Here is a 20,568-nt window from a genome sequence, read left to right as displayed (position 1 = left end):
TTTTTCACATGTAATTTCCTATATGCATGATGTTTTTCTGAAAAGTAAGGAGGGAAATAAATTGATAATGTAAAACACACCAAGTACCGTAGGATCTGCCCCAGAGATTTTCAACCTTTTTCATCTCATGGCGCACATAAACTAATTACTAAAATTCTGCAGCACATCAAAAAATACATTTTTTGCTGATCTGACAAAAAAAAAGTGTACTTTTGAACTGGATGTCTGTTGTTGTGTTGGCCATTGTGATTTTTTAATTTGACAATCTCAGGGAAAAGGGGTCCTTGGCTGAATAGTTGGGTATTGCATGCTCTAGAAATTCTTGTGGTACACCAGTTGAAAATCACTGATCTGCCCTAACGAAAAACAGCCTCACACAGCTCTATACAGCAACATCAGTTTAGGGTTTGCCTTTTACCCTGAAAAAGAGTCACGGCCTTTCCTAATACAGACTTACTTTTTCTCCCACCCCCACTGCTCTCCTGTTAAAATACCAAAGAGGACAGTTGGGTGAGAACAGTGCGCAGACTTCAGTGTTCATAGAATATCCTGACGCACCCAGGAGAATTTACAAGCAGCTACTACATTTTACCTTAAATTAACTGTCAGACTTTCATGCCTCACTCTTTAATTTCGGCACGTAATATTCCATTGAATTAAAGAGATGATGGCATTGTGGTGTTTATCAGCATGTTTATGATCTCTTGGGAAATATTAGACAAGTACGCTTTTACAGATGAATCCATAGATGGCACCATTGAAAACACACACACAATTTCATAATTTTACGATTTTTAGAAGTCATAAATGACATTCTAATATTTTTATATTTATTATAGAGTTTAAGATTTCATATCTACTGTGTTTTTTTTTACATCAGGAAGAAGGTAAGGATACCAGTTCTCCCGTTGTTGTCCAGCTGTGGGTTAGGTATTAGCCAGTTTAGTCAAACAACACAAAAAAAGGCATAAGTGTTAGAAACGACACTGTCAGTATTGCAGACATTATAACTATGTCCATTGAATATTCAAGAGAATAAACTGAAAGTTTAGTAGACCTTATTGAGGAATCCTATAAAGTGAGTAGATGCAAAATCAACACACAGTAGTATGTCTATATATTAGCAATAATCAGAAAATATGACACAAAAAATGGTACTCATAAATGAAACTGTACAATAACCAGGAATAAATATAGGTAAAAATATGCAAGACCTGTGTTAAGAAAAGTATACAGTTTTACTTAAAGCGTAAAAGAATTGAATAAATTGTAAATTCAGTATAATTATAATCCAAATCCTAAGGAGATTTTTCACAAATTCTTGGAGGAGTTTTTTAAATCATCTAAAAGGGAAAAAATATTTTAAAATAGCCAAATTTTTGAGCAACTTCATGCTAGAAATAAAGATAATATAAAACTATAGTAATTAAAAGTGTGGGAATGCATGTACACAACAGAAGTGCATTCACTGTATGTACCAAAAAGCATGTGCAACTATGTTAGTAGCAACAGAATTCTGTGGAGCAGTTTGGAAAATAGTGCCTGCAAACAGTATGAAGCCCTCCGGTCCATGAACATGGATCTCTCCATTTACTCAGGTTCTTTAACTTTTTCCAACACTCTTTTATAATTTTGAGTGTACAGGTCTCATGATTTGTTAAAAATAACAACTTAGTAGTTCTAATGGTTTTTCTTAGTAAATTATTTTTTTTAGGATTTTCTGGATTTTTTTGTATCCAGGTCATGTCATCTGCAGATGGAGATAGGTTTCCTTCCCCCTTTTTAATCTGGACGCCTGTTATTTCTTTTTCTCGTCTAATTACCCTGACTGGACTCTTCGCACAATGTTGAATAGAAGGAGTGAGACATCCTGGTCTTACCCCTAATTTTAGGGATAAGTGTTAACTGCGGATTTTTCATAGATGTCCTTTGTCAGGTTGAGGAATTATGCTTTTATTCCTGGTTTGTTACATATTTTTCTTAAGAGCATTTGTCAAATACTTTTTCTCTTTCTTTTGAGAGTATCATGTGGTTTTGGTTTTCGATTTTACTCTTAATGGTGTATTACGTTAATTGGTTTTCAGATTTTAAACCAACCTTGCATTCCTGGGGTGAATCCCATTTAGTTGTGCATAATTCTATAATGAAATCAATTCGCTGGTACTTTGTTGAGGATTTTAGCATCCATATTTATAAAGGATATTGGTCTGCAGTTTTCTTGTGATGTCTCTCTGGTATTGGTATCGGGGTAACACTGACTCCTAAAGTGATTGGGAAGTGTTCTCTCCTCTTTGATGACCTCTTTCCCTGATCAGCACCAGCCAACAAAGCTCTTTTGTTTTCAACATTTTCCTGGTGAATGAGTTGCTCCATGGACTAAACCAATTAAATTCAGGCTCCTTAAAAGCACGGTTCCCTAAGTTAGTGTTTGAGATTTGTTTTGACTTTTTAAGCAGTCTCCTCCCAGCTGTCCCTGGGACTCCCTGCTTCTCTTGGACAAACTAGCTGACTTGCAGCTTAGCCTGTGTGTCCCCTGGGTCTAGCAGTTGCCTCCCAATTCCCTTTCCTCGCCACCTCCATTGTTTTTAAGAGCACCTTGCTGCTGGGACTTTTCCACATTCGGGCGGTAAATGAAGTCAGTTCCTTTGAGAAGGAATTAGGAACTGTTCTGTGGATTGCTTCTCTCTCCAGGCAAAACCTCTGACCCAAGGCTCTGGAGTTGTGGGTGAGGACAGTGGAGTGCTCTTTCTGAGTGTGCCTTCCTCTAGAAACTGAGTGCTTGGTGTGGGGGAGGGAACAGTAGCTTCAGCTGTTACTGGGTTGACTCCGATGCCCCAGTATTGTCGGGTTACTTGAGGCAACGTTTCAGAATGGGGGTGGGCAGAGGAAGGGAGATCCCACCTCTCAGCAGCACCCACAAGGAATTTAGCTTCAGGAGCAGGTACCGGGGGACTGATGAGAAATGCTTACACCTGCCCTTCTGGGAAGCTAGCCTCTAATACCCAAGGGGTAGGAGGGGGAGAGTCCTTGGTTTCCGGTGACTGTCGTGGGGTTTCCACCTTGATGTGTAGGGAAGAGGGAGCAGGGGAGTGGCTCTCAGCTCAAAGGTGGCAGACGCCCCCAGTTCTGAATGAACTTAGATTTTCTTGATCTGAGGTTTCCTCACTTGTTGTTTCTCCTTGGCATCATTTCCAGAGACTTCAAAACAAATTTTTTTTTTTTTTAATGTATGTGTTATTTTCACCACATTTACTAGTGAGGAGGTCTGTGGAGCTCCTCACTCTTCATGCAGGACGTTCCCCCTACGAAGCCTTTGGTAACGTTCTGGGGCAGCCAGTTTCTGTTTCTATTCTCTCTACCCAGTGAATGTTTTAGGATTTTAAGCTCATTTTAATAGTAGCTTGATTATATTTTAATTGTGGAGATCGAGTTGTTACAAAGGTGTTTTATGGTGTATTCCAAAAGTAGAGAAGTTTTAGTAGACTTACTCATTATTCATTATTCTATCATTATAATATAGTATCAAAAGTTGTCTTTAGTTTTGTCAACATAAGAAACACCCATCATATAAGAATTTTTATGAGTTTATTTGAGCCAAACTGACGACAGTTGCCGGGAAGCAAAATCTCAACAGACTGAGAAAGTCCGCCAGAGAATGTCAGTTTTGCAGCTTACTTTATACATTACAACCAAATTCGGAGGTGGAAGCGGCTATTAGGGAGGCAGGAGAAAGCAAGGGGAGGGAACCTCTGGGAGCAGATAAGGTGAAACGAACAGACGCACACTTCTTTCACGTGGGTGAGTATGGGATAGTTAACATCTAACAATTAACGTGATAGTAGCAACAATGAAGGGATTTGTAGTGTCTTCTCTGACTTGGTGCTTTGGTATCTGGTATGTTAACCCAGGTACAAAAAAGACAACAGACAGGCTCAGTTAAGGGAAAGATTGCCCTTTGTTAGAGGAAAAACACCAGCCTAGGACAAGACTACCTGCCATGAACTGCTTTTAGTTTAGGAAGTTTTAATGTCAGACCATCCTATGTAGTTACTTCCAGTCTCTGAGTTTGTAAAAGCCACACCACGCAGGCCTCCCATGAGCTTGTCAGGTTTCGTATGTGGTACCTTCTTCGCTCACAGTTTTTTTTTCCGAAATACACATAGCTTTAGGTTAAACGGATCTTAACTGTGTTTTCTTTATAGGGTCACATGGAAGGAGAGGTGTGGGGGTTGGCTACACACCCTTATCTGCCCATCTGTGCTACTGTGAGCGATGATAAAACCTTAAGAATATGGGACCTCTCTCCTAGTCATTGTATGCTGGCTGTCCGGAAACTGAAAAAGGGTAAGACACGCTCAGACTTGAACATACATTAAGTTGTCACAATTTTAAGACCCTCGCAGATGTAAGGAAGCAATAGTCAGTATATATAAAAAAAAAGACTGAATATTTATTCTATGTCACTTGCCCATGATGCTATATAAATAGAATTAATCATGCCCACTCTGTGGACTTGCCCATGATCGTGCCTGACCTGAGCCAGTTTTCCTGGCTCGTGTTGGAAGAAAGAATATAAGAAGAAAACAAAGCTAAGTTTCCTACCCTTATGACTATGGGTTGTGTGTAATTCAGAATTAAAAACTAATAGAGAAGGCCTGAATTTGGAAAGGGGTAGCAGGGCTGGTGGAGGAGGGTATGCTAGGATGCAGCAGCGGGGCCCGTTTGTGGGAGGCAAATGAGACTGGGCTGTCGGGCCGAGGGGCGGAGGGCTCCGTTGTTGGAGCAAGACTGTTACCCTGGGGCAGGCGAGGGTGTGCGGATGGCTTCCGACTTCCTAGCGGGGTGGTAGGAAATGCTCTTTTATAGCATGGGGATATTGTGGAAGGAGCTCTGGGTGAAAAAGTGGGGAACTGGGACTCAGAAAGGTGACGGAATCGGCAGATGAAGGAAAGAATTTGTCTCATGTACCGAGGGCCAGGTTGAAGTTATGTAACATGTAACATGAATTTGTAATTCAAGCATTTAATTTATTTTTACTTCCTTCTACTAACTTAAGTTACAGAGTCTATCTCTTCTTCTAGGGTTACTATTAAATTTTAACGTGCATACTTAACTAAAAATCTGAAGCTGGCCACAATCCCGGGAACACCTGAACTCCGGTCACTGCCCTTCCCTTTTTTCTTTTTCTTTTTTTTTTTTTTAATTTAAAATATACATACTACCCAAAGAAACTACAGATTCAATGCAATTCCTTTTATTTATTTATTTTTCAAGCTTACTTTGTTTTATTTTTATTTTATTTTATTTATCTGTTTTTAGGGAGAAGGGAAAGGAGAAAGAGAGGGAGAAACATCACTGTGTGGTTGTCTCTCACTCGCGCCCCCAACTGGGGACCTGACGTGCAACCTAGTCATGTGCCCTGACTGGGAATCGAACCAGCGACACTTTGTTCGCAGGCCGATGCTCGATCCACTGAGCCACTCCAGCCAGGGTTACTTTTTATTTTTTTGAGGATCTCTGGGTTTTTTAATCCCTCTGCAATTGGACATTACTGTTTTATGCAGTGTTTACTTAGGTTATCTATGCTTATACATTTCTTTGTTCACCTTTTCTGCTTGTATCTCAGATTTTTTCCTTATATCATTTTTTTTCTCCTTAAAATACAGTCTTAGAGTTTCTTTAATAAAGATTTGTTGGAAATTTCCTCAGCTTCCTTTGTCCAAATCAGCGGCATACCAAGAACAGACTGCGGGAGTGATCTGTCCTGGCAGCTGAAGTATTTTATCACTGACTTCACAATTCTTAAAATGCAAGCTGTTTTTATTCAGTTTTATTATTGTTGTTCTGAATTCTCAATAAGCAGTGTATTGCCACTAAGGGTAATCTGTTGCCACTGCACTGCCCGTGGGGTGCTTCTAGTCTGAATGGGTTTTGATGTTTGACTTTTATTCTTGAACATTAATTTAACTACTTTTGGAGTTCTTAGTGGAGAGTTAATATCCCTCTGGTTTCCACTGTCCTTTTACTTTGTTCTACAGTTCTGTAGTTTAATAAAATCATGTATGTAGGTGTCTTATTTTAATATATTCTGTTTAGGATTTGGTACGCTTCCCAAATCTTTGGATTTATGTCTTGTATAAGTCCTGCAAAATTGTCTGCCAGAATTACTGGCTTCTTGTAGGATGGATCTTTATATTATATTGTAGAGAAAAGTCATACTTCTCTATTTTTGTTTTTACATATTCTTCTATAATCACTTTTTAAGTTTTCTGTCATTAATTGCAGAGGAAATCAGGTGACTTTTTACAACTGCAAAGGGATATGTATCATTTTATACTAGTTGAGTTAATTATAACAGAATTACTGAAGTTATAATGGTTTAAATATTATAAAACACAGTTATCTTTTTTAAACATTCAGTAAACAAATGTAGTTTTCTTCAACAAATGAATATACAAGAATTATCATTCTGAGGCTTAACGTTTTATGAACATGAAGTCTTTAAGTACAAGTTAACATAGACTGTCTTATGAAAATTTTGCCAAATAAATAATTCAATCTTATAGTGACTAGTTATAGAAAAACCAGAAGTATGAATATGTAGCATAAATAAGGTCAATATTCTTGATATCTGTAAATTTTTTCTAAATATTTTACAGCCTTTTACACTTTTATGTATAATGTTATATTGGAAAGTTCCTTTTAGAAATTTGTATCTCCTGGCTTCAGCTGTTAATTATATTCAAACCTCAATTTTTAATAGACTTTTTGTTTTTTAATCATACGTTATTATTTTATGTCTTGGTTTATTTTACATTTTTTGCCTGTCTGTAAAATTCTGGAAAATTTCTTAAGGTCTTTATTCTAGCTCTTAAATTATTTTATAGCAGTTCTTTGTCACCTGTTATTCGACCTACCCATTAGGTATTTAATTTTGATAATTCTCATGTTTTCATATTTGCCTTAGATTTTTAAAAAATTTAATTTTGATTTCAGAAAGAGGGGGAGGGAGAAGGAGAGGGAGAGAAACATCAATGTGAGAAAGAAACATCTGTCAGCTACCTTCTGCACACACCCCAACTGGGGAGTGAACCCATTACCCAGGCATGTGCCCTGACTGGGAATTGAACCGGCAACCTCTCAGTTTGCGGTACGCTGCCCAACCAGCAGAGCCACACTAGCAAGACACCTTAAACTTTTTATAAAACATATTATTTCTTACTTATGTTTATATTTTCTCTTTTGTGTCTTTAATCTTAACTAATCAAATAAAAAATAGAAGATCTAGTTATTTGATATCTTGTGGGTCTGGCTATGCTGTGTTTTTGTTCCTCCTGTTTTGAGGTTATTTTCCTGCTGACTCCCTCCTGGCGGTCCATTTTCCTGTGTGCTTCAAAATTTGGACTTTTAAGTTCATGTTTGGTTGGGCTTTCTTTACCTGTGGGAATCCTCTGAGGTCTGAATCAGAGATGTGTTCTTCCAGAGAGATTTTGTATTTTTTTCTGCCAGGTATCTGGGGTGCTACCATCCAGAACTACAACAATTTCTTTAACTAGGATTGCTTAGATCATACAAATAGTATAACTTAAAATCTAAAATCTACATAAGCCACCTGTGTTTGTGAATTCTCAAGGATGATTTTTCACTTCCTCTAGAACCCAGGCCAAGATAGATAAATCTACTTCCTGATGTCTTTCTTTACTGTCAGGCACATTTTTAAAAAAGTCTATTCTTCCCCTGAGATATGATTTTATTTCTGGAGCAAAATGACAGCACAGGTATTTGGAGGGTATATTTTGACAAAAAATTGCATGCAATTAAATATTTGTATTTTATTTCCTAAGGTATTTACAAGTCACAGGAAAAGTTAAAAACTAAAAATCAGTGGAACTAAATAGTATAGTTAAACACAAAATTTGTAAACATAAATAAGTTAAAAATGCAATTATAAAATATAATTATATATTATTGTAATTACTAGTAAATTGTTAATAAATACTTCATAAGGAAGTTTCAGCATGAAACATTGAAAATGAAATAATTACTCGTTCTTTTTAAAGCAGTCTTAAAAAGTAAAGTTCATTATGGTATTATTGAGTTGCAAAAGTAATTAATTATGTGCAAATTTTTCCAGATGTCCCAAAAGCCTTGCTGACTATATTGTACACTAGTCCGAGTGAGGTGAAAAGATAAATATAATTTAGTTCTAGATTTCCTCTTTTATTCTCATATAATACTATCTTGTTTGATAGCTTTGAGGACAACTTTTAAATAACTTTTTTTTGGTAGGGACTATAGCTCTTTTATCAATGGCAAGAAACATGTTTCTTTCAAAGAAAGCATTTCCAATCCTCTTTGACTTTAGATTTTATGATTTGCAGAAGGAAATTCTAATTCGTTATTATTATGTCTAATAAGGGTTGAAATGTGCCCCCCACCCCACCCCCTTGCCAGAAGATGTGTTGTGGAGGTCCTAACCCCTGGTCCCTGTGAATGGGACCTTATTTGGAAATAGTCTTTGCACATGTAATCTAGTTAAAATGAGTTCATACTGGATTAGGATGGGCTCTAAATCCAGTGGCTGGTGTCCTTATAAGGAGGCTACATGAAGATAGGAACACGGACACACAGGGGACTGCAACACGGTGACAGGCAGACACTGAGCCATGAGGCATCTGTAAGCCCAGGAGCACCAATGATTGCGCAACCGCCAGAAGCTGAGGAAGAGGCAAGAAAGGAGCCTTTCCCAGAGCTCTCAGGGGGGCGTGGCCCTGCCAGCACCTGCCTTCGGTTTTCTAGCCTCCAGGACAGTGTGAGGACAGACTCCTGTTGTTCTAAGTCACCCAGTTTGTGGTAGTTTTGTACGGAAACCCTGGGAACAGTAAGCAGTACTGTTCCCGTTGCACTTTATAAAAAGTCTTTGAACTGGAGTAACAGTTATTCTTGGTCAAAGCTTTTGCCTAGTTGACTTTTCTCTATAAAACTTGAGAGAAGTAAGAAAATAAAGAAGCATACTTTATACAACCCATGTCGAATTTAACATGTAATTCAGTATATATATATAACTCTGGATGTCTTAGGATGTTAATGATTCAGATATTAGAGTTTTTCTAAATTTGGAAATAGTGGTATTATACCTTCACTACTGGTATTTTCTAACTTAAAATCAACATAGAATTTGAAAACCAGTACTGTATGAATACAATGAATATATAGTCTCTCAAAAACTGCAGTTTAATTCAGGCTGCCAAGGTGTAAGATTAGTCTCCTCTGCCCTCAGGGCAGATGTAGCTTTATTTAATTACTCTACTTTTTTGTCTTTTTATTTTTGATTCCTGGGGAGGATGTTTTGTTTGTTTTTGTTTGTTTTAGTTCTTAATGAGGTCAGCTATGCATTTAAAAAGATTCTGTATGTTAATCTTTGCTTAAACTCAACTTTCCACTGCTCTTTTCTGCACGCAACCAGCTGAATAAGGTGGAATAAAATGTGTAACTGGGATGACTGGTCTCACTCCCATTCCGTTTCTCCGCTCTCCTTCGAAGCAGGGCTCCTCTCAGTGCAGCAGTTTACACATCATTGTGTTTTCACGTGACAGTGGCATCACAAACCACTGCAGTTAGGCTTCCATCGCCATTGGGCCTGCTGCCAATTTCTCGGTCAGCTCTCAGTCCTCACTTTAATCACCTCATAGTAGTTTTTGACATGATTGATTATTCCCCCTTCTCTAAGATACTTGCCTGCTTGGCTCAGGGAGCTCTGCATAGTGGGGTTCCCCCGCTCTACTGACTTCTTCTTTTGTTTCCTCTGCTGGCCTCTTCTTCCTGCTCTCTACGTACAGAAATGCTCCAGGGGTCTATCCCTGCCTCTCCTTTTCTTATATATACACTCACACTTCAGGTGATTGTATCGGTCCCTGTGCAGTTGTAACGCAGGGACCATACTAGTCATTTGAACTGGGAGAGTTTAATAAAAAGGATTGTTAACAAGTAAAAGGTAGTTACCTCCTGAAAAGGCTAGGAAGGCAGCCAGAGTAGAAAGCAGATACCAGACCTAGTCAGCTGAGGGGGAGTGAGCAAAGAACGTCACAGCGGAGCAGACTCGGTTTGGAAGGGCGAGGCGCCCCCGAAACGCTCCATCTGTCAATGGCGAAGAAGCCTGCCGGAGGGTCAGGCCTCAGTGGAGCAGTGAGCGTGGCCACCGGGTGAAGGAAAAGCTTGCCGCAGGGCCCAGGCCAGAGCTGGGGGGCAGGACCACTGCTTAGAGAAAAACTCAGCCAGGCCAAGGGCTGTTGTCTGGGCAGAGCCTCTTGCTGGAGCCTGTTAATCATGTCAGAGTCGTTAGGGACATAACTAACGGTGGTGGTGGAGAGACTTGCTAGAGGCCTCAGGAGGGCCCGGCACTGCGGGGAGTGCAGCCAGGTGCCCTGCACACCAGTGCCCTGGCTCTTGAAGAAGGAAGGAGAGTCCCTTTCTCCTGCTTTGGACAAGTAGTGTCTCTGTAGTGCCCAGAATTAGCAAAGCTTACTGTCAGTCATCTGACAGAAGAGGAGTCTTCTACAAGGCCCAGAGGGTGGCAGATTTGCAACAGACAGGCAATAAATTAGTAACGAGCACAAATTACCCCTTTGTCTAATCAGCACCCATGTGCATCTTTATACACACATTCGAAGTTCGTACAGTCACAGAATAACCTTATGCTTATGTTCTACCAAAATTTTCTCCTGAATGAGATTCAGCTACCCTTGGTACAAGTGAAGAGTTCTCACCCTCTCCCCAAAAGGAGAAGACACACAGTCCCGACAGTCTTTGTATTCATTGCTGACTATGTTAATTACTCTCAAATTCAGGCACAGTCTTACTAAATAGTCTGGCACCTTAAGACTAAATGGGAAAGTTAACCTCCAACAAAGTTGTATAAAATATTAAGGAGAAAAGGGGGAGAGGAGTTACTAGTTTATATATACATAAAACAAGCATTTATGTATAGTCCCTGTTCCCATACGTGTTATAGGCAGTGGCTGCTATCTGTGACGTTCTTCTTCTGTTATCCATTCCATACTTTTTTTGCTCTTAGCCAGAACCTTAGGTGGTTAGGGTTACTTAACTGGTGGGGTGACCCAAACCTTCACTAGTGAATGATATGAACTCTCAGTATCTCTGCTTGTTTCTTTTCTTGTTGCTGTTTTCCATTAAGCTTTATCATTGGCCACATAAGGCATCCCAGTGAATCCCTCCGGTTTCCAGATATAGTCACCTATGCCTGCATTGTGTAGCAGTAACTCAGTTTCCCCTTTGTAATCAGGATCGATCACTCCAGCCAGAAGAGTAACAACCCCTTTCTTTGCCTGTTGGTTCAGTGGCATAAGTTGCCCAAGATGGCCAGATGGCAGTCTCATCTTCCAGTTCGATGGAAACATTTTGTCCCCTGGTGAAAGCATCCTCCCTGCTCTTGGAAGCTAAAACCGAATTGACAAAGCTCAGAGTTGCCAGCATGCAGGAACAAATTGTGGGAGTTGGTCGTCAGATGTAACAGAAGCCCACTCCCACCTCTACACCTTGGTCTCCAGGCCCACGGGTGCTGGCTGGGAGGGGACAGCACCTACCTACAATGGCCTGTGAGGTGGAAACCCCAGTCTGTAAGGTTGTTGTTTCCCAAATGGTGCCACAGTTCATTTTCAGTAAGCCATTACATTGTTTTCTTAGCAGCTTTCTCTGAGTTATGAAGGTTTATGATAAAACCGGTTAATTCCATGGGCATGAGCCTAAGGCTGCCCGTTCTTTGTAATGAATTGAGTTCCTGGATCAGAGAAGCATGGATGGTGGGGCTAGTAAAAGCATATGGGCAGGGAAGAAAAAATCCAGAATTCATGTTTATTCCAGTGAGGATAAATCTTTACCCCTGCATGATGGAAGAGGTCCAGGGTCATCCACATGCACCAGGCTGGTCTGCTTGGGATTGGTGTCATGTCAGAGGCTCATTGGTCTCTACTGTTAGCAGACCTAGATATACAGAAGTAGTGGTAGCGAGATCAGCCTTGGTAAGGAGATGTTCAAGTTTTGAACCCAAGCATAGACTCCATTCTTGCCACCATGGACCCACTGAGAAAGTGCTAGCAAGCTAGGAAAGGAGGCTGCCTGATATCCACAGAGCATATCATTTTGTCCATCTGAATATTGAGAGCCTCCGCTGAAGAGGGTCCCTTTGTGGGGCATTCTTAGGACACAAAAATCTTCACAGCTTATGCCCTTTCTGAAAGGTTCACCCATACATCTGTTTTCCAGATCTCCTTGTTTCTGGTCTTTCACCCATTTCTTCTAGTCCTTAACTGTTTGTCCAGATAGCTAACAGTTGTTAGTGTAAATGTACCCATTGGGTCACTTCTTACTGTAAAAATGGAAAACCAAATGTACTGCTTGAAGTGCTACTTACTGGGAAGTGTTACCTTTACCACTGTCCTTCAGGGTCACCCTGAGTGGGGCTGTCATGCTTTTAGATGGGTACGACCATCTGTAGAAACACCTGTAAATCTGGCCCAGACGTTTTCTTCCTCAGTCAGCTGCTTGATCATAGTACCACCTGTGAGGCCCTAGGTATAGCTGGAGAGAGAGGAGGCGTTGCAGCGGGAATTACTGTTGAAGGAGTGTAAGCCACCTGTTATGCAAATGGCTTATAACTTCCAGACCTGCCCAAGCCTGGTCTCTTAAATACTGCTCCCATGTGATAGATTGCTGTTGGGCATGCCCAGTCTATGGCTAGGTTGGTCACGTAACTTCCAGTTCATAATAGGAAGCACTGGACACGGTCACCTGATACCGCATAGTTAGGAATTTTCCCTCTAAAAAGACCTGGTAGCAAACCAGAAGCTGCTCCTCAAAAGGAAAATCATTATCTGTAAAGGAGGGCATGGATTTGCTCTCAAATCCAAGGGCTCTGCAGTATGATTCTCCTTCGGTAGCTTTCCAGGGGCTCCATACAGCATCCCTGTTTACTGCAGACACTTTGAGTGTCATTGGATCTGCTGGGTCATAGGCCCAAGTAGAAAATCAGCTTGCCTTTTCTTGTTCTGGTCCCTGCTGGAAGCTGGAAGCCTTGTAAGTGACTTGATAGATGGGTGGAAGCAGCTCCTTTGGTTGTGTTATATGTTGCTTTCAAAAAGGCCAAGCAAGCACTTGCTCCTTTTGTTGGTGGTAGGTGATGTGGTGGGGGTGGGGGGTGCCACAACTTGACTTTCACCTCGGAGGGAATACCTTGTCATACTCCAGATGATTGGCTCCCTGGAAATCTCACTGAGGTGGCAGGTCCCTGAATGTTTGTGGGGATTATCTGCCACTCTCTTGTCTTACTCATGTCTCCCTAAGGCATCTAAAGTACTTGTTGCTTCCTGCTCTCCAGATCCACTCAACATAATGTCATCCATGTAGTGGACCACTGAGATGTTTTGTGGACTCTCAAGACGATCACGATCTCTGTGGACTATGTTATGACAAAGCACAGGAGAGTTGCAATAGCCCTGGGGCAGGGCTTTGAAGGTGTGCCCGGGTACAAGCCAGGTAAAGGCCAACTGCTGCTGGTAGCCCCCACACATTGGTATGGAGAGAGAAGCGTTACCCAGGGTGACGGCTGCATGCGCAATGCTAGGGGTCGTGTTCATTTGTCCTAGTAAAGCTCTAGAAGACTACGTCTGGAAGAGTAGCTTCAGTTAGAGTCAGTACCTGAATACATTTTTTATCCGTAGTTGTATCTAAAATCCGTCTGACTGCAGCACAGACCAACGGGCAGGTTTTAATGCGGATGTCGCTAGTAGTGTCACGGATTTTTTACAGTTCTCGGGCTCGCAGTTTTGCTTCTGGTTTATAGCCTTGGTAGAGAGACATAGTTCCAGGGTTTTCACTTAGTTTTTCCTGTCACGGCGACCTTACCCCATGGATCCCAGAGCCAGTTGCCATGCATGTCTGTTCAAATTCAAGAATTGGGTGGGGTCCACGGACGGCCTGGGTCCGCTGTGATTCAAAGTGGCCTGAAGCATCATCTGCCACCTGATCGCTGTAAGGCCCTGCTTTTACTGGGGGACAGCAGCAGCATTTTTCATTCTCCAGGGTTAGGGTCAATTCAGAGCTTGTGTCTGGTTGTTCACAAAAGTTTGGGTATTTCCTTTCTCAGTTATAGTCATTCTAATAAGTGGCCACGATACTTAGAAGAAAACTTACATTCTGTGCTTGTGGCAATACTGCATGATTCTTCCTTAATGGGGACTGGCCTTCCCTTTAACCAAGGGGCCCTGAGTATATGAATTGGCTTAGGTCTGAAAAGTGGTTGAGAATCTGTGACTCTCCCTTGCGGTGATTTGAGTCAGGGATTTTAGCTACCTAGTGGGCAGTTGTTTCTATTATATAGATCAAACACTAATCTAGTAGCCTACTAATCTGTTTCATTTCTGGAGATGTCATGATAAATCAGCCACCAACAGAAGTCCCCACAGGCCAAAGCATTCTGATTATCAGTACGTCCCTGCTGTCTTTCAGCTAAAAAGAATACACCTTGTCTTTGGTGGGGTAAGTGATGCTTCTTGGCCTCTGCTTTTCCAGGATTAGCCTGGTTGAATTAGCCCTGTTAATGGTGACAGCTCCCATTCCTGACTTACTTAGATGCCCAGTCACAGAGCTTTTCAAGGATGTAAGGGCTGCCCCTAATTAATGCATTTCTCAGTGCCTTTGTGAAGGGACTATTTGCTAGACCTTTTGAGGGGATGTAGGTTGCATATGAAAACATCTACTTTAACACTCTTACCTCCCTAAGCTTTCGGAGTCCTTCCCCTCTGTCAGCTGTTAGCCTGTGGGCGAAATCCAGCCCACCTCCTGATTTTGAAAATAAAGTTTTATTGAAACACATTCCCGCTCATTCATTTATATATCCTCTAGGTCTGCTTTTGCACTGCAGTAGCAGAGTTGAGTAGTTGTGACGGAGACCACATAGCCCGCGAAGCTGAAAATATCTGCTGCCTGGTCCTTTACGGAAAACTTTTCCAACCTGTGCCCCAGCGCATGCTGAGATCTGATCCAGGCTGGGGCACCCGTGTCACCAGAGCAGTGGCTGTGATGGTTCTTCGGAAGGTTAGAGCCCCCTTGCCACGGCGTCCGCCTCAGAAAGTCAGTCTTCTCGTAAACAAGAGGGCAAGCCATTTGCTGTGGCCAGTGAAACTCAGAGTAACACATGCGTCCATGATTCTCAGTTTTGACCGATTTCAACCAGATGACCCCACTCCAAGTTTCAGCGTTGCCTTTCTTCCCAGTCAATGCCCCAGCTTTCACGTAAGAAACTTGGTGAGGCTGTGATTTTAAACTGTAAATTTTAAACTGACACAATTAAATTTTGTGTTTAATTATCAGCAATATCAATCCTGGCACAGAATTTTTTTTAGATTTGCCATGGAAGCTCTCTCTATTCAGACTGTGACTTGTGCCGAGAGTCTAAGAACCTGAGCTTATCTCTCTGTAAACCTCTCTGTAAGTGTCCCATGCGCTCAGTTGCTTAACACAGTCTTTGTAGGATTTTTGAAATGGTGAAGGACAACAGCCTCTTGGACTCCCAGGGCACTTGTCTCAGTAGATACTTACCATAATCAGCCGCAGGGGGTAACCGATTAATTGTTGAGCCAGTGCATACCTTGCATTACTAGCATCCCACATTGCATTGGCAGCGACTTAGCACTGTGCTCAAGCCCAAAGACATGACTCAGCTAATTCCAGAAATCCGGTTCTGTATCCGTCAAGAGACAGAAACTACCCCAGTAATTTGAACAGGAAAAGTTTAATAAGTGTTAACTAATAAAAGGTGATTATAGGGTGAAAGAGGATTCTGAAGGGGTATAGAAGTATCAACTGCAGAAAGCAGCTGCCACCCACCGGACTAGGGCACAGCTAATAAGGAATCACCTTAAAGGACAGACCTTTCCCTTTTTCCCCCAGGCTGAGATTTCTATCTCTTTGGAGAGGGTGTGGGCACCTAGGGAACATGCAACCTGCCATTGGGAAAGAAACTTGCCAGAGGGCTGATCTGCTGTGGCACCAGAGACGCTCCCCCTTCAGTGCCCCAGAAAAGTCCCTTCCTTCTGCTTTCGCCTTGTAGGGGCCTCTCAGCAACTTCCACTGGCCAAAATCAAGTCAGCTGGCAAAGGAAAAACGTCTGTAGCATCCAGTTCCAGTATTGTAACCAAGGAGACGGGGGCCCGAGCACGCGGCGCCTCGGTGCATGACCCAGCAATCAGTATTGAGGGAAACAGGTTTTCATTTACCAGATTTCAACCACAGTGGTGGGCTGGGAGCACTCCTTCCTGGAACCTGTTCTCCCACGGGACCCAGCACTTCCCTTGCTCCCCACCAGGCTCTAGGCCAGAACCACGCCCCCTAGTTCCCCATATTCTTATCTATTCTTAAGCCAGCTGCTCAAAGAGTTCTTCAGTCCCTCTGGAAGGTCCACCTGTGGGTTAGAAAGTCTCTGTCCTTTTGCAGCAGCTCTCCCCTTCAGGATCTGGGGTCCATTGTCCTTAGCCTTCATGCAGTGGTCCAGGAATACATGTGCCCTGGTACGCTGGATCCTGATGGAGTCCCGGGAAGGCACACATCCCAAGAGAGTGGCCTTTTTGTATGTCCTGAGTCCCAAGAGTCCGGATAGAGCCTGGGTCTGTGAGGCAGCAGACCACCACCTTGCAGGGCAGAGTCCTTGGTGGCTTCGGAGTCACCCAGAGCAGGCACGGTCAGAGCGGCAGCGTGCCGGTCTCCGCCGGGCACGCAGCGGGATCCTGACTACAGGCTGCACGGCTGCCTGCTGCTTCCTTATTCAGACCTCATGGCCCAATCCCTCCTTGCTCTCTGCTCCTTCCTCACTGCTGCTCCTCTTTCTTCCCAGCCCAGACTGCATGGCCGAATCCTCAGAGGAGAACATAGCTCCTCCCTTATGACAGGCAGCATGGCAGGAGCGCCTTCTCTTCTACATGGTCCTTGTTTTAAATCCTGACCTTCTGTGCGGCTTCTCCCACAATGAGCTGCATTTGTCAGTTTCCCTGTGTTGTTTACATTTTTGGGGCTGCCCTTTTTAGTCAGGGCATGAGTCACTCGGTGAGGCAAGGGCCTCTGCCCCCTTGGCTGTGTCATGAGTCAGGAGAGTCCTGAAAGTCACATGCACCGCTGCCCTTCAGGAAGGACTTGGCTATCGCCTTGCCATTGTTATGAACGGTATCTTAAGCGGTATCATCATCCACTTCTCCCCTTCCCATGGGCTGGGGAGAATAGTCCCTGTTTCCAGGTTCCCTTGCTCTACACCCCATTACAGTATCACATAGCAGGAAAATGAGGGGGGGGGCGGATTTGGAGCTGAGAGGCAATAAATTAATAACAGGTTCTTATCCAGTTTCTTAGCTGTAACAGCTATCTCTATGCTACTGCGTCCCATATTTATATCCGTAGCCTGTTGTTCTCCCGGGGGCGCCGGAGAAGTATTCATGTTCAAACTGGCTCTGCCATGTCTTCGTTTGAATTTTTCATGGGCAGCCTTAATGGATACAAAAGTGGACGTTTATATCTCTTCTGATTTTTTTCTCATCTCAGTAAATGGCATCACCACTCAAACAAAAACAGCCTTGACTTTTACCTTTGTCTTAGTCCACGCCCAGTTCATCAAAGTCTTGCCAGCTCTGTCTTCAAAATATGTCCAAATTCTGCCATTTCCCGTCACCTCTGTTGCTGCCACCCTGCTCCGGGTCGTCATCTCTTGATTCTTAAATCTCAGGAATCATATCCTAGATTTCTTCCTTATACGCTTGGTAACTAAATGACTACTTAATTAATTCAAGAGCTTTTCATTCTGTAACAGCCATACTCCATCTCTCCCTTTCCAAATTTTATGCAAGATACCAAAAGTCTTAGGATTTTCAAGTGTCAGCCCATTGTTTTGTGTTTGCTGATGTAGCATCAAGCCTTATTTTAAAAAATTAATAATATGAACACTATTATTTCTTCACATGTGGATCTGAAACATGTATAGATAGATCTTCCTAGCTTAAACTACTGATTGCCTAGTTTCAGATTTTATTAAATCTGAAAGTGTTTTTCTAAAGATGACTTCATACCTTAAATTTCTGTATTGTTGGGTAAAAACTATAAAGGTAGCCACCCAGCCCTCAAAAAGTGTCCACATATGTCATTGGCTTTTTATGTTAGTTAAAAACTCTCAACTCTTTTTCAACAATTTAATTTTTTAAAGTGAATATCAGTACTTGCTTTTGTTACTTTCAGAAGAGGGAAGGTTTGTATGAATTATTGCTTAGTAATTTATAACACTGATTTCAGTAGAAAAGTTTGTTATCTGGATCCTTCGGCTCCTTTTAATATTGATTTGAGACTGTAATAAATACAAGAGTACTTTGTTTTTAATAAAAGGAGATCACCTGACAAAGGCTTTTCTTCTCCTTTAGGAGGACGCTGCTGCTGCTTTTCTCCCGATGGTAAAGCTTTAGCTGTAGGTCTCAGTGATGGGAGTTTCTTAATGGCAAATGCAGATACCCTTGAGGATCTTGTGTCTTTTCACCACAGAAAAGATATTATTTCAGATATTCGGTTCTCACCAGGTAAGATTCCATTGAAATCACATTTGATTATTAACTTGGGTCTGGCAATGAGTCAACATATTTTTAGGTTCAGAGACCCCTGTAACCTGCCACCTGAGTCAGGCCTTGCAAAGCAGGCCGTGGCCAGTGGTCACTGTGTCCAGGACCTGTGGCCTGCAGTCACACAGGCCCTGAGCCACCACCTGTGCTGGAACAAAGAGGGTCTGCGTCACTGGCCATGCACCCCATCACACGGTTCCCATTCACAGAGAGAGGTGACTGAGGCACAGCCACCGGTGTCCACTGAGGACTAGTTACACCCCCATTGCCCCCTCCTCTCTCTCATAATCATTTCCCAGAAACAAGGACCATACGTCTCTTGACAGCCATCCCTAATCAGAGGACGTTATTCTTTCACAAACACTTATTCGCTGGACTCTGCAGCCGACCAGCAGGGCGACCCATCCCCCGAAGGCCTGTCCCATACCCTTAAAAAGTCCGTCTGACCACAGTGTCTCCCTCCTAATAAAGACCCTTAATTGAACTGTTCTGGCTCTGGGTCCTTTCTTACTTAGCCCCTTTGGCTACCCTCACACATAGCAACGTGTAACTTTTTAATCTGTTATTTTATCTCAGAATTTCACTGTTTGACTAGAAGAAGCAGCATGGTGAGATGTAAAGCCCTGCGTTAGATCAGTGACAGAGTGCCTTTAGTGCCATTTCTGTCACAGACCCTTCTCTGAGCTTCAGCTTCTTCATTTGTAGCACAAATGGGTTGGGTGGACGGTCTTCGTTTTAATCTTAGTGCTTTTGAAACTGCATTTTGTTTCATCAATTTCTGTATGTTCATTATCTATAACAAAGCCCACTATAATGTAGGAATTTACTGATGTCAAGGAAAAATTGACCTATGTTGGTTTACTTCTAGTTTTCCTACATTTAGAGGGTTTTTATGCTTCTGGTTAAATGCAAAGTGTATCAGAATTACATTGCATGTAATTTTTGACATTTGCTTTCCACTGTACTTTACTAAAAAACTTACTTCTTGTTAAATAGAATAAACTTTTAAAATATTACCTTCTTTTGGACCATTTGACACACATATCTCTTTTCTTTTTTTTTTGCACAGGTCATTTTTATTGACTATACAGACAACTTATTGTCCTTGCCTCATCAGATTCCCTTTTTACAAAAAAGTTTTATCATTTATGCTATTACATTGTCCCAGTTTCTTCCTTTGCCCCATCTACCCAGCCCCCCGACTCCCATAGTTGGTCCCCACTCCGTTGTCCGTGTCCATGGGTTTGACACGCCCGTCTTGTTATAACTCACAAACAACTGAAAAAACATCACCAAACTCGCTCTAGTTGTACAGTGTAAAACATATTTTTAAGTGTAGAAAATTGTAGGCAAATATGTTTCTGTTACAGGTTCCGGAAAATATCTCGCCGTCGCATCCCATGACAGCTTTGTAGATATATACAACGTAATGAGCAGTAAGAGAGTGGGGGTTTGCAAGGGCGCTACGAGTTACATAACCCACATTGACTGGGACATTCGGGGTAAGACTGTGAAGACCTTACTGTTTTATAAAAGCGTCATTTGATGGAGTATCGCTAATGTAGACAAACAAAAAGTGATCCAGCAGATGGGTTCAGAAGGGTTGTGAAGAGAAAACATTATTCTCAAAATCGTTTTCCACTGCTTGTTCTCACACCCGAAGATGAATCCATGAGTTCAGACTTTTCAGTATTTCTCCTAGTAGAATTCAAATTATAGCACAGTAAGTGTAAATTCTTCATTTGTAAAGCAATTTAAATATTATACAAAAAAATTTTTAATCATTTGTCCTGGTTTTTGTTAGAAAAGCTTGACATAAATGCTAACTGAAAATTTGGAAAATGGATATGTTAATGAGAAGTTTAAAGTGATTTCCCCCTTATTTGATATGAACACATTCCCTAAA

At 41.9% G+C, this 20,568-nt stretch overlaps 1 protein-coding gene across 1 annotated transcript in view; it reads left to right on the top strand.

The window, feature by feature from the left end:
- Positions 1-20,568, top strand: part of EML5 (EMAP like 5) — a 128,356-nt gene that overhangs the window by 68,615 nt on the left and 39,173 nt on the right. Inside the window, exons 21-23 of the mRNA XM_090271281.1 lie at positions 4,203-4,344; positions 18,471-18,623; positions 20,033-20,164. Coding sequence (XP_090127407.1) covers positions 4,203-4,344; positions 18,471-18,623; positions 20,033-20,164 — 427 coding nt within the window. The remainder of the gene's footprint in view (positions 1-4,202; positions 4,345-18,470; positions 18,624-20,032; positions 20,165-20,568) is intronic.

Source organism: Furipterus horrens, unplaced genomic scaffold, assembly GCF_987537825.1.
Source record: "Furipterus horrens unplaced genomic scaffold, mFurHor1.1.pri manual_scaffold_3, whole genome shotgun sequence".
NCBI lineage: Eukaryota > Metazoa > Chordata > Mammalia > Chiroptera > Furipteridae > Furipterus > Furipterus horrens.
Note: the sequence above shows the minus strand (reverse complement) of the source record. Positions and strands in the feature narration are given on the sequence as shown.